This window comes from Ambystoma mexicanum, chromosome 5p (genome assembly GCF_040938575.1).
Source record: "Ambystoma mexicanum isolate Mex_15411 chromosome 5p, UKY_AmexF1_1, whole genome shotgun sequence".
Lineage (NCBI taxonomy): Eukaryota > Metazoa > Chordata > Amphibia > Caudata > Ambystomatidae > Ambystoma > Ambystoma mexicanum.
Genome location: NC_090930.1, coordinates 243,824,773 through 243,837,364, shown reverse-complemented (window position 1 = coordinate 243,837,364; position 12,592 = coordinate 243,824,773). Strand labels below are relative to the sequence as shown.

General features: G+C 44.6%; 1 protein-coding gene and 1 long non-coding RNA gene across 2 annotated transcripts in view; one reads left to right on the top strand and one right to left on the bottom strand.

The window, feature by feature from the left end:
• The window catches only part of SH2D1A (SH2 domain containing 1A), a 642,540-nt gene that overhangs the window by 260,133 nt on the left and 369,815 nt on the right, over window positions 1–12,592 (top strand). Inside the window, exon 2 of the mRNA XM_069612658.1 lies at window positions 3,756–3,819. Within this exon, the coding sequence (XP_069468759.1) occupies window positions 3,756–3,819 (64 nt within the window). The remainder of the gene's footprint in view (window positions 1–3,755; window positions 3,820–12,592) is intronic.
• Window positions 1–12,592, bottom strand: part of LOC138480876 (uncharacterized) — a 324,714-nt gene that overhangs the window by 67,156 nt on the left and 244,966 nt on the right. The gene's annotated exons all lie outside the window — the stretch shown is intronic.

Genomic DNA, 12,592 nt, shown 5'->3' with positions numbered 1-12,592 from the left:
ACCCACCCATGTTTGTAGTTGTTCAGGTTTTAGGGAGCAAGTAGAAGTATGTTGCTCCTCTAATCTCTTTACATAGTTTGAGCACATCCAGGCTCACAGTGGCACCCTGACCACTCATGAGCCAAAGACATAACTCACATCTCTCATCACAATTTCTCACAAAAAGGTGCCAGAGTGTGTTATTGTATTGTATTCATCATTATATAGTGCCTCTTTTCCATTTGTATGGCCTCACTGCGCATTGTGGTATGAACACCCTTGGGGACCGAAGTCCATGTATGGGAGATTCTAAGAGTTAACTTTAAGATGCGTGTGTGCATTCTGACAGGTTAGGGATTGGGAGGGCTGTCTAGGCTCCAGGAAGCAGCCCATATGTCAGGCATGTGGGGGGGGGGGTTGCTGTTGGTGGTTTAGAATAGAATAGAGTGCTAGTGCGGGAGACTCAATGTGTTCCGAACTAGAACTAAATGTTTCATAGGTTGTTGCTGTATACTAATAGCAGAGGTGTTGAGGCACATCCGGTGTTTCAGTGTGGATGGCTAACCAAGCTGCTAGACAAGATTTGCATAACCATAGCTGCATTCTATAGTGCATGGATGGTTGGCCGTGCCTGCGGCATGTGCCCACAGACACGGTTCAAGTTATACATACCTTTAATGTTGCTTTTCCTATGTCTAATGCAATTGGCTGGTCTTTCCAGCTGAGGACTCCCTTTATTCAGAGCCTGAGCAGTGGGAGGGGACCCGGAGCGGCGGGGGAGTGATGTACGATCGACTGGGGTTGGGGGGTAGGAGGGCTGAGTTTGTAATGGTGTGCCGCTGCAAACGCTGCCGGGATCTGCAGTGGATTAGGGGGATAGCTGTGTTATCGGGTTTGGGCCAGTGCTTATGTGTGCGAGTCAATCACATCATAGATTGCGAGAAGATTCAAGAGAGGAAGGAAATAGCAAGGTTGCTGAATGCCAGGTGATTGTCAATGTTGCTGATGTGGAGTAGGCAGAGAGTTCCAGATGGTCAGAACATGGATGGAGAAGGAGGATCCACCCAGTCTGCTGCAGTTGTAATGGACAACTAGGAGGGACGCTGTGCCAGATTTTAGTGTCCTGGAGGGGTGGTAGGTAGTGAGTTTGTCTTGGAGGAATTACGGGCCAGTGTTATGGTTGGCATGATGAGTGATGCACATGTCTTTAAAGGCAGTTTGTTGACCAATAGGGAACCAGCAAATTCAAAAGGACATATATCTGGCCCTTCTCTCCTTACCTATGCTGTTTGTTCTACATCCACATATCTGCCTTTCACACAGTTGGATAAAAGCCAGTATATGTAACGTAGAGTATATATTCTCACTATAGATAGGTATGTGTTAGTCTACTCTCAAGGAAGGCACAACACTGTTTCAACAGTTACTAAAAGAAAGTCTAGTTTGACATGTTACATAGCAAACACTTAATGATTACCTTTGTGACATCCAGGTGCTATCCTTTTTCAAAGTGACTGTGTTGCATTACCTGTTACCAACACCTTCCGCTTCATACACAGTCTATTCTTGATAAGCCCACTCTTTGTACAATGTAGAACGATTGCTGGTGCACACTCTTGACCCACTCCTGCATCCAACATGTCATTGTGTACAAACTTGCAATTCCCTAAATCTGCCTTGGACACAGAGCTCACTTAACACAGCACTTAAGGACATTTATTTATTTATTTTTTATAACGCACACTTGAGTTTGGTTTCTAAGCACGGATTTGGTCGGTGTTGTCTTGTTTCCAAGACCAGCGCATTGCCCCAGTGCTATCCTGTCCTCCTCCCTTTTGTTGATCTATGATCCACTTATCAGGGCAGACATGCACCCATGCTATCATAAAACAATATTTCTCGATATCTGTTTTCCACTTGCCCATGCTCTTATTTTCCCCTTGCTCCTTTTCCTTCCTCCAGCAGACTAAGTTCTGGATATACCTGGTGGGGGAACCATACGCCACTCCACAGACAAGGCTGAGCACTCTGAAACTAGAATGCCGGTGATGTGGTGCAGTGCATACACCGATTAACACAACATAACAGTTTGCATACACACTGCACTCGTGACAGGCGCACACATCCAAATGTGCACATTCTTAGACAAAACAACTCCTCACTTGTGGCCCAAATTACTCTGGACCAATGACTGAGCAAGGAGAGTGGATCAGAAAAGAGGGCAAAGGAAATTAATCATAAAACTGAATCAAAAGATATATGGAAGGGAAGGAGATCAAATAGTCTGTAATGCAAAAAGAAAGACACCCAACAACTGACACAGCAAGACATGAGGAAAATGGAGCAAAATAAACGAAGAAAGTTTAAATGGAGAAAGAACGCTGCAGAAAACACGAAGACAAGGACATGTTGAGATTGCGGAAGGAGACACCCAAACTGCCATAAAAAGGTTATTAGAAGTCAGTTTGGGATTTTGTGACTTTTGCACTTTGTTTTATACCACATTTTATCTATCGCTTATGGCACCCTCCCTGTGGCAGTTGCAAGTATATAAACACTGCTGCATGTCATGATTTGTTTAATTCCTAACCATGATATAGCTTTCATAAACATAGCTTTCGGGAGGATAGCTTAGGGGCAACGTGCTCGCCTTGGAAGCAAAAGCATACCAGAGCACCACAGGTTCGATCCCGGGTCTGCACTTAGAAACCTCTGGGTATTAAGCGTGTTATAAATATCATATGATAAACCCGAGATTATGTAAACTCAACTCATTGTTAATTTCGTTTCCTTTATTTTGTTTCTTGAGTGCACTAATATCAAAGAACCTAGATTTGTGAAACCCACAGATAATTCCAAACATCATTATCTAGTCGGTTCTAAAGTTATGGAGTCAGGCCAGTTCTGGGCCTTGGGTTCTTCGTTAACTAAGCTGTCATGCTTAAATTAAATGGTGAATCTGATGGTTTTTCCTCTTTAATACTGAGCATATCCACAACCACTGAGCAGGTTATCATGCCTTGTTCTTCCGAGAGAGGGGCGCCTGCTACCTTTGTTGAATTCTTTGAAGGAACTTGGGGTTGGTCACCCTAGGTTACCTGGGGGCAACCAGACATAGACTCCCTGCTCACTGTGCTTAGAGAGGCTCAGCTTCACCTCACTGATGATGCCCAACAAGGCTGAAACATGTGTATGGGGTTGCTGGTGGTACTCTTGTTCAGAGAGGAATTGCCATAGCATTTCGGTGCTGGACTGCCCATGTGGGCGGGACAAAGACGGATATGCAAATGGATATTTCCCATCTGTGAAAGGTACAGTGAGCAAAAAGCAGATGGCTGCAAACGCTCAATGTGGTTAACAACCACTGAACAGGTTATCATACCTAGTTCTTCCGAGAGAGGGGCTACCTTTGTTGAATCATTATCTAGTTGGTTCTAAAGTTATGGAGTCAGGCCAGTTCTGAGCCTTGGGTTCTTCGTTAACTAAGCTGTCATGCTTAAATTAAATGGTGAATCTGATGGTTTTCCCTCTTTACTATTGAGCATATCCACGTTGGGAGGATGTCTAGCAGAACAATCAGCTCATATAGAAGAGAAGCTGTAAGAGGCTCAATAATGCAATTCTTTGCGTCTTTTAATTAACTCGTGCACATATCTTTAAAATGATGCTGTTTTATGGCAATAAGGTAATACATCTAAACGATGTGATATAATATGGTGTTATAAGGACTAATATGGGCCTTACCATTAAATAGGTTGTCTTTTTTCCATTTGCAGATGCCAGGGCTTCGTTTACACTTACAGAATACACCAGTCCATCACAGGATCCTGGACCGCTGATGTAAGGTTATTTTTTAAACATCTCTTATGCACATTTATTACTAACTGAATCTAATATCAGGAATACATTACAGTTTAGCACAGTATTTGTCCATATTTCATTTCGAAATTGTAACTTTGTCTATTTATATGCTCGGAATATTATGGCCCTGATTCACAAACGCGTTTTATAATGGTACAATCCCATACGAAAACACTCTGTGAATCAGGCCCTGTATGTATTGCATTGCCAGTTTAAGGTTTATTTTGTGTTGTTTTAAAAATGTGTGTACATTGATTCCCATTGAAAGGTAACACCTGTAGACTGTTGTTAACTCCTAGCCACACTTGTGCTCTTGCTGTGTCCCTATACTTGTGGCACACAGTGTAAGAGGATTCAATTCAACACTACAGCTAAATCAGCGCCTAGTCTAGAATACTGAATGAAAACCCTTATTGATATATCTTTATGTCCAGTTCATGCGTTCTGGATGACTACCCCTATATAACACCCCTCCCTTGGAATCCCCGTGACCCCACTGAGCCAAGAAGTAGTTCTGTTTTGCAAGTTAAAAGGTTTATTTGAGAATTTAAACAATATAGATATGTATCACACTTTATAATAAATTAATAATTGGATATCACACTGAATCTGAGCAGTAATCAATAATGGATAGTCTGGCACTAGCACACTTGTGAATAAGAACAGAAGAATAAGGTGGTAGAGAATACTTAATATAAGTTCAGATGGATGTAATGTTGAATGAAATGCAATACAGAAAATACTCAATATGATTTCAACAAAACAATGTAATCACTTTTCTCTGGCAATCCACCCCCCCTTTTTGCAATGCAAGGAAATGGAAGGAAAGCACACAGTTCTCAGAAATGCAATCAAACGTAATTCAGTTCACCCCAGCAAGCTTACACTACAGAAGTTGGAAACACAGGCCCAAAATGCTTTTACGTGTGCTGGCAATGAAGTGAAAAATATGCTAAAATGCTTTTAATTCCCTCTAGAGGTTCAGGGTGAGTGGTATCAAGTTAATATTAGTCCAGGCTCACTTTAGCAAGGATCTAGGAGTAACTAGCAGGTTAAACGAATTTTTGGCAACTGAAAGCAAGAAAACTGCTGTTTTCACACGTTGAGAAATTTGCAAATCGCGGCAAATTCGTGAGTGCGTTTTTCGCGATTGCGGTAAAAGTATCGGGGTTAGGAATGCGGTTCTAACTTCGTAGGAAAGCCACGATTCCCAGCTTTCAGAGGAAAGTTACTGCAAGTCTCTAGCACAAACGGTTACGGAGATATGAGCGATTAAATAAAGGTAGTTTTTCGGATTTGAAATTTTAAAGTTCAAAATGACAAATGACAGCTAGCAACTAGAAATGACAGGTGACAGCTTTGCAAATGACAGGTGACAGTTAGGAGGCAGTTCTACTTAGATTAAAATAGCTTGGATTAGATTATTTTAACTAAGAGATTGGTTCTGCACAGTTCTGCTAGGTACTCACACTATATTCTTGAATTAAATGGGCCTCGCCACGGATCTGGTCAGGTTTTAGACTGGACTCTGGTCTGGTCTCTGCACTTCACAGTGATCTGGGTCAGCTCTCTCTCTCTCTGGATTCTGGAGATTGATGGAGTTGAAGTCTGGATCTTTCTGCACAGCTTTCTCTAGAGATTGATGGAGGTAAAGTATGGATTTTTCCGGCAGAGCGTCCCGCAGCAAATGGATTTGAAGGTCCCTATCTGTCCTATCTGTCTGCTTTTATGTGTTTTGAAAATGGGTGTGTGTGCAGCATCACTAAGCTCTACCCCGCTCCACTTGTCATTGGCCACTTCATCCGCTTCCCCTTGATTGGGGGAATGAAATGAAGTGTCATCATGATGAGGTCTGTTTATGGTACAGAGAACCCACCCCTGTCAAATTACACACAATCTATATTTTGACCCAAAAGACATATTTGCACAGGTACACATTTGTTTAAAATTGCATGCACCCTTCACATATCACAGGAGGTATACCCTGTCCAAATCTGCTCTTCCTGGGAGCTTGCATTCAGAAATGGCAACATTTGCACTTTTTAACTGATTTCGTAATATCGGACATTACCCCAAATTTATACACATGTGCGCAAGGAGTATGGACATTACTTGATGAAGTAACAGACTTTTAACATGCATACATTTTAAGTAATACCCTCTTAACTGCTAGTTTGCCCCCAGATCATGCCACCGGTTCTAAAAACCTCTTAAAATGTGGGCAGAAAAATCACAAGAATTATGGTATCAATTAAATAATTTTCACAAGTCCGCTCTATGAGTTATTCATCTTTTTCTAAAACCATATTCTGGCTACAGGGGTGTGGTTTCCCCCCAGCACAAGGTTGAATTTCTGGTTTTTCCAGTTCTGCCAAGCCAGCTTGCTCTCACAGGCAGTGCTCCTCCCCTTTACTTCCAGGAGGAAGCCACTTTTTATGGCCCCCATAATAAAACATTTGCCTGAGTCAGGACAGGGCTTTGTTCAATTTCCTGCAGAGCCCAGGTAATTCAATCAGGGAAGTGTCATATCCCTTTTGGTGGGAGCAGCAAAAGGCAGATAGGCCTGGGAACACAGCTGTTGTGCAAGTCTCAACTCCTGTCGGGGGTAGCTGGTGGGCAGAATTCAGTTCCTTAAGCCAGGCCCCAGCTAATGTCACTTTTTGTTACCCAGTTTAAGTCAAGACAATGTTTACATATGCAGCTAGAATGCTGATTCTAAGTTCAAACTATGGCATTTCAACAGTGACAACTTATGTGACACTCAAAAGTAGGTCACTCATTTCTTTTAAACATTTCGATTTTTGGTAGTTTTAAATCCAGTTTCAGTTAGGCTGCTGCAGACCTGCAGAGCTCAGCCAGTCTTGTTAGGAACATTCAAGTCACTTCAGAATATAACTTTACACTGGATCCACCTCTCAGTAAGTCTTTCTTTGACATGCTTTGGGTTCATTTATTCAGTTTTAAACAAAATCTGGTGGTTTTAAAACACCGGCTTTCTGATAGTGGTGAGTACTGGTACTGCACCCCTTTTTGGGATTTAAGAAAATGAATTCCCCACAATTCTAGGTTGCTTTTGGCAATCAGCATTGCCATTCCCAATGGTTTCAGACTACTATGTGGGTAGTCCAATGGTGGTTTTAGGCAGTGCCCTTCTGTGCCCATAACATCGGCAAAAATGAGTGGCAGCCTATTCTTCATGCATTTCCCTGTGCATTTTCTGGGAAGCTCTGGCCATCATGATGTTTTCCATGTCAGTACTGCACAGTTTTTGAGGTAGGGCTCGGATGTATGGGTAAAAACATCCCACAAGCCCCCCTCTTGCGATGGCCATTCTGTTTCACTGATGGGACTCGCAAGACCTGGGATGTTTCCTCATCTTCTTCCAATAGATGGCACAGTTCAGCATCTTTTCCTCCATCCGGTACTGATCGATCGGTTCTCCTCGCCGGTCCTGATGGGAATATTGGGCGGTACCCCGGGCCCGTTGCGTCTCTGCTCCCAGTCTCCGGATCATCCTCCTTGGCCCGTCTCCAGGTTTTCTTTCTCCTAGGACGACAAAGGAAGAGCGGCAATACCTATTCATGGACATTTTTCCCCCACCATTGATATAGTGGGGTGGCATATAAATTTTAGAACTCAGCAGATATGAACATGCACATTTTTTTAAATTAAGAGACAGGAACACATAAACTTGAGAAGCACAGAATTTGATAGGCTATATGTAGGATCTTTTAAGTTAGAACTGAATTAATCTGAGACAGTACCCTCTAGGATTCCAGAGGATTCCTCCAGTTGTTGCAGAGTGTGCCTGGGATGGCAACACTTCAACTGGTTAATGTGGACCCACTTGTCTTCCCCCTCTGCCAAACCGCCTTTGGGGATGCGGATCTTGTAGGCCACAGGGGAGATTTTGTCTATAATCTCAAAGGGTCCCTTCCATGTAGGCAAAATTTTTCGCTGTTTGGCCTGGTTCCTTTGGAAATTGTATAGATAGACCCGGTCCCCCACCTGATATTCCTTCCTGGAAGTCTTCAGGTCATAGTGGGTCTTCATGCTATCAGCTGATCTTTCTAGATTCCGCTGAGCATAAGCAAAAGCATGCTGAAGGTGTTTCCTTAAATTCTCCACATACTCATGAGTTGTGGAGGCATTTATCAGTGTCTGCTCTTGGGTCCTGTAGAGCAAATGCTGAGGAAGCACCATCTTGCGCCCAGTCATCAACTCAAATGGTGACATTTTGGTTGCAGATGAAGGGGTAGATCTGATGGCCATTAGGACCAGAGGTAATCGGATATCCCAACTTGGCCCAGAATCTGCCACAAACTTTTTTAATATGCTCACAATGGTTTGGTTATATCTCTCTACTGCCCCAGAAGAAGCTGGCCGGTAAGCAATATGCAACTTCCTTTTGACCCCCAGTATCTCCCACATCTTTGTCATCCCTTCACTGGTGAAGTGGCTACCTCTGTCTGACTCAATCCTTTGAGGTAGACCAAAACGGGAAAAGATGTGGTTAATCATCAGGGCAGCAGCAGTTTCTACCTTGCAATTTGGGGCTGGGAGACATTCCACCCACTTGGTAAACAAACATGTCACAGTCAACATGTACTTTTTCCCCCGAGCAGAGCGAATCACGGGGCCTACGAAGTCGATTTGTAAATCTGACCATGGCAGTGTCATCCCCCTCTTTTGGAGAGGCGCACGGTGCGTGAGGGATGATGGCTGAAATTATGCACACACAAGACACCCCTTCAAGTATTGGTCCAGGTCCTGCCCCATGTGTGGCCAGTATGCAACCTCTCTTAAGATTTCCAATGTTGTGTGAAACCCTGTATGACCGGCGGTGGCCGCATCATGGGCGTGACTTAACATCAGGCTTCGGAATGAGGTAGGAACCACCCACTGATCGTGGCCCGCTTTGGATTTCCTTACCAGCAAACCGTCTTGGATTCGCAACATTTTTGGACATTTCATCAACACTCTAGGTCCTCTTTCCCAATGTAATCGGTATCCGTCAGGGGAAAGTTCTCAGGGTCCTCAAGGTGCTGGTAAAACTTACCAATAATTGGATCCCCCTTCTGAGCTGTAATCAAATCAGCATCAGGGGTCTCCTTACTCCATTGTGCAATTGAAAGGTCGTTGTGAGCATTTGTCTGGGACCTAGTGATAGCAGTGACCTGGATTTCCCCCAACAGGGACTCAATCTCAATTAGATCCCCTTGGATGGCCCCGGTTTTGGCCAGCTGATCAGCTAAGTCATTTCCAGTTTTGTCTGGTCCCTCTACTTTGGAATGACCCTTGATCTTTTTCCAATAGATGGTCATCTCATTCGAGGTGACCAGATCATCAATGTTTTGGATCAACTTCCCATGTTTCAAGGGTTTGTTGTTAGCACATAACATGCCTCTGGTTTTCCAATTAACCAGGTGCTCCACGAACCCGTTCAGTACATAATCCAAATCTGTGATTATGACCAGTTCGTGGAGTTGATGCTGGACAGCAGTGAGGATGGCCTGATGCACAGCCATCAATTCTGCCACCTGACTACTTCGGGGACCAATTTTGTATCCAGCGGAGGGTTCTGGGGACTCATTCACCCATGCATTCCCTACGCCGGCCACCAGTTCTTTCTCCCCATTGTTGTCAACATGGTAAGAGCATCCATCCACATAGACAGTGGGCATTCCCTCACACTTGTCTTCTTCAAAGACTTTGTGGGGGGAATTAAGGTATGCCTCCATGTTGTCCTTTATTTTTAGACTTTCGTCCTCGAGACAGTTTTCTCTGGCACAATCATGCAAGTCAGCCAGACCTTGCGCGAGGGGACTCTTCTTGTTTTGGCCATATCTGACCTCCACAGGAAAGCCTTGCATTGACAGAATCCAGGAAGCAATTCGGGAATTACTCACATTTCCGGCCCGGATTCTGTCACTTTGGAGATATTGCAGAGTCTGGTGTGGAGTCTCCACGATGATGTGTTCCCCATGGATAAACGGGCGGTAATTCTTCAATGCCCACACCATTGCCAGGAGTGCCTTCTCACAATCGTTGAATTTTTCCTCCACAGAGGATAAAGTTTTGCTCGCATAGGAGATTACTTTATTGACCTTGTCATGCTTTTGGTATAATACTGCTGTCAAGCACGTATTAGAGAACCCCGTCTCCAGGAAGAACTCCTTGTTTCTGACAGGGTAAGCTAGGCAAGGCGCTTGTGAGAGGCTTCTTTTGAGTTGTCTTACTGCCTCAGCTTGTTCTGGACCCCATTCCCACTTGACCCCCCCTTCAGGAGATGAATCAGGGGTCTGGTGATCTCTGCGTAGCCCTCAATGAACTTTCTGCTGTAATTAGTCAGTCCAAGGAGGCTCCTTAGTTCCCGCAGAGTTGTGGGGTCTTTCAGTTTCTGAAGTGCTTCCACTTTCTTTTCCTGGGGACAGAGACCCTGAGGAGTAATCTCATGCCCCAAGAAATTAACACGGGTTCTACACCACTGTGCTTTCTGAAAGGAAAGTTTTGCTCCGGCGGCCCTCAACTGGGTCAGAACATAACGGATCTCCGCTATGTGTTCCTCCACAGATGAACTTTTGATGAGGACATCATCTACATAAGCCAGGTTACCCCTCGCACCCAGGTCGGGCATGGCCTTATGTAGGAAAATGTTGAACTCATTACCGGAGTTGAGGTATCCGAAGGGAGTCCGGGTCCATGTGTACTGCTGGCCCCCAAAGGTAAAAGCCAGTTTGTATTGGTCCTCCCTACTGACAGGCACGGTCCAGTATCCATTGGTCAGGTCTATTGCAGTGAATACCTGTGACCCCTGAATCTGGGCCAGCCCTTGGTCAATGTAGGGAAGAGGCCATCGGGAAGTATGGACCCGTTTGTTGAGCTCCCTGAGATCGGCGCAGAGTCTCCACTGGCCGTTTGGCTTTAATATTCCCAGCACCGGATTATTGAAGGTGCTGTGGATGGGACGGATTATTCCCCTGGACTCAAGGTTCTTAATTATTTCAGTAAGGGACTCCATTGATGCGAGAGGCAAGCGATATTGCTTCACAAACACTGGAGTCATGCCAGGGTCCGTGGGGATTGTTGTTGTGTGGATGTCAGTGCGACCACAGTCATATGAGTCTACCGCAAAGAGATCTTGGAAATCCAAGAAAACTTGTTTCAACTTTTGCTTTTGTTCCAGAGTCACACAGGCATCAGCTAGGTTGACTCTCTCTTCTACCATCTGCCTGAAGCCTGGAAAGACTTCTGGTTTGGCTATCTCAGCGGCCTCCTCCAGCTGGGTGGAGAAGTCCCTGGTCAGAGTGCTGATTTGGACTGGAGGCTTCAGGTGGGAAAGGCAGCCCTCATGGACCTGGAAAATCACCTCATCCCTCCTGAAGTCACAAGTCACATCTTCCTTACCATAAGGGCAAGAAGTGTACACCAGGAAGTTCCCCCCATGCCGGGTAAAAATCCTGTCTGGTGTTGTATTGTCATCACTGTCACTGTCAAAGCAGTCCTTGGGGATTGGCCCTAACAGTTCATTACCTAAATCTATGGAAAAATGTCGGTCATCAACCGCCATTCCAATAATGGTGCCTGCGGCTAGAGTAATACTCTTTAAGTCGCTGTTATCCACCTCTATTGGAATGGTGTCATGTTCTATGTTGACTAATGGTGTTGGGTTTACCCCTAACCCTTGCTGTTGGAGAGAAGCATTTAGATGTATGTAAGCATCAGGGTTTTGCAAATATTGTCCTCTTTTAACTTTCACTTCCAGGGAGAATTGTCGGGTCCTTTCTGGGATGGTGACTTCCTCTTTGATCTGAATTTCAACTGCATAAGGTAGCAATTGAGCTGACCTAAATGCTTTTTCTGGATCATCAAAGCCCATGGGATTATCCGCTAATCGGGACCAAGCTTTGAAGTTTATGAGGTCCAAACTAATGGCAAAGCGATTGAGAATGTCACTGCCTAAGTAAAAGGCGGCAGGGACGTCTCGCACGACCCAACAATTGTGGACTATGCTCTTGTTGCCAATGGAGATTTTGAGCATACACCTGCTTGGCAGGAGATGTTTGGAATTAGGTGCTTCCAGGTCCATTTCCCATTTGTCTATCAGTTTGAAGGTGGGAATGGCTGGATCTTTTGGGAGTTGGCGGAACATGGCTTCACTGATGAAGCTCTTACCGTTGTTCACACACACTCGAGCGAGAACAGAGTCCTTCCCATCATTTAACTGAACAGGGATGAACAACTGCTCTCCAATTTGCTGAATATCAGCCAGGCTCTGAGCTGATTTCACATCTTTCTGGACTATAGGAGTGGGAGTTTCTGATTGTGGATTAGTATAGAATCTCAGAGTGTTTCCTTCCAGCGTGGAGTACCACTTTAGACTGGAAGGAAGGTTGATTTTCAGAAATAGAGAGGACCCCCCATCACCAGTCTGTTGTCCTACTGCTATTACTGTCACGTCTGGAATTTGGCTATTCTGGAAGTGAAATTCTACTTGGTTAGATTTTTGTTCAACCATGTGGCAGGTGCCGTTTAAACTAACATGGTTGACACTCCGTTTTAATTTTATTGGTCGGCTAGTCTGGGTCCAGAGGACCTTGTTTACGCAATCTATTAGGGGTGACAACCTTCTCAGGAGGTCATTCCCTAGTAAACAAGGGGTGCCCTCTGGAGTCACAACTATGACCGGGTGTTTCAACTTGTGTCGCCCAATTTTAATGTCCAAATCTGCCGTCCCCTCGACGGGAATTTC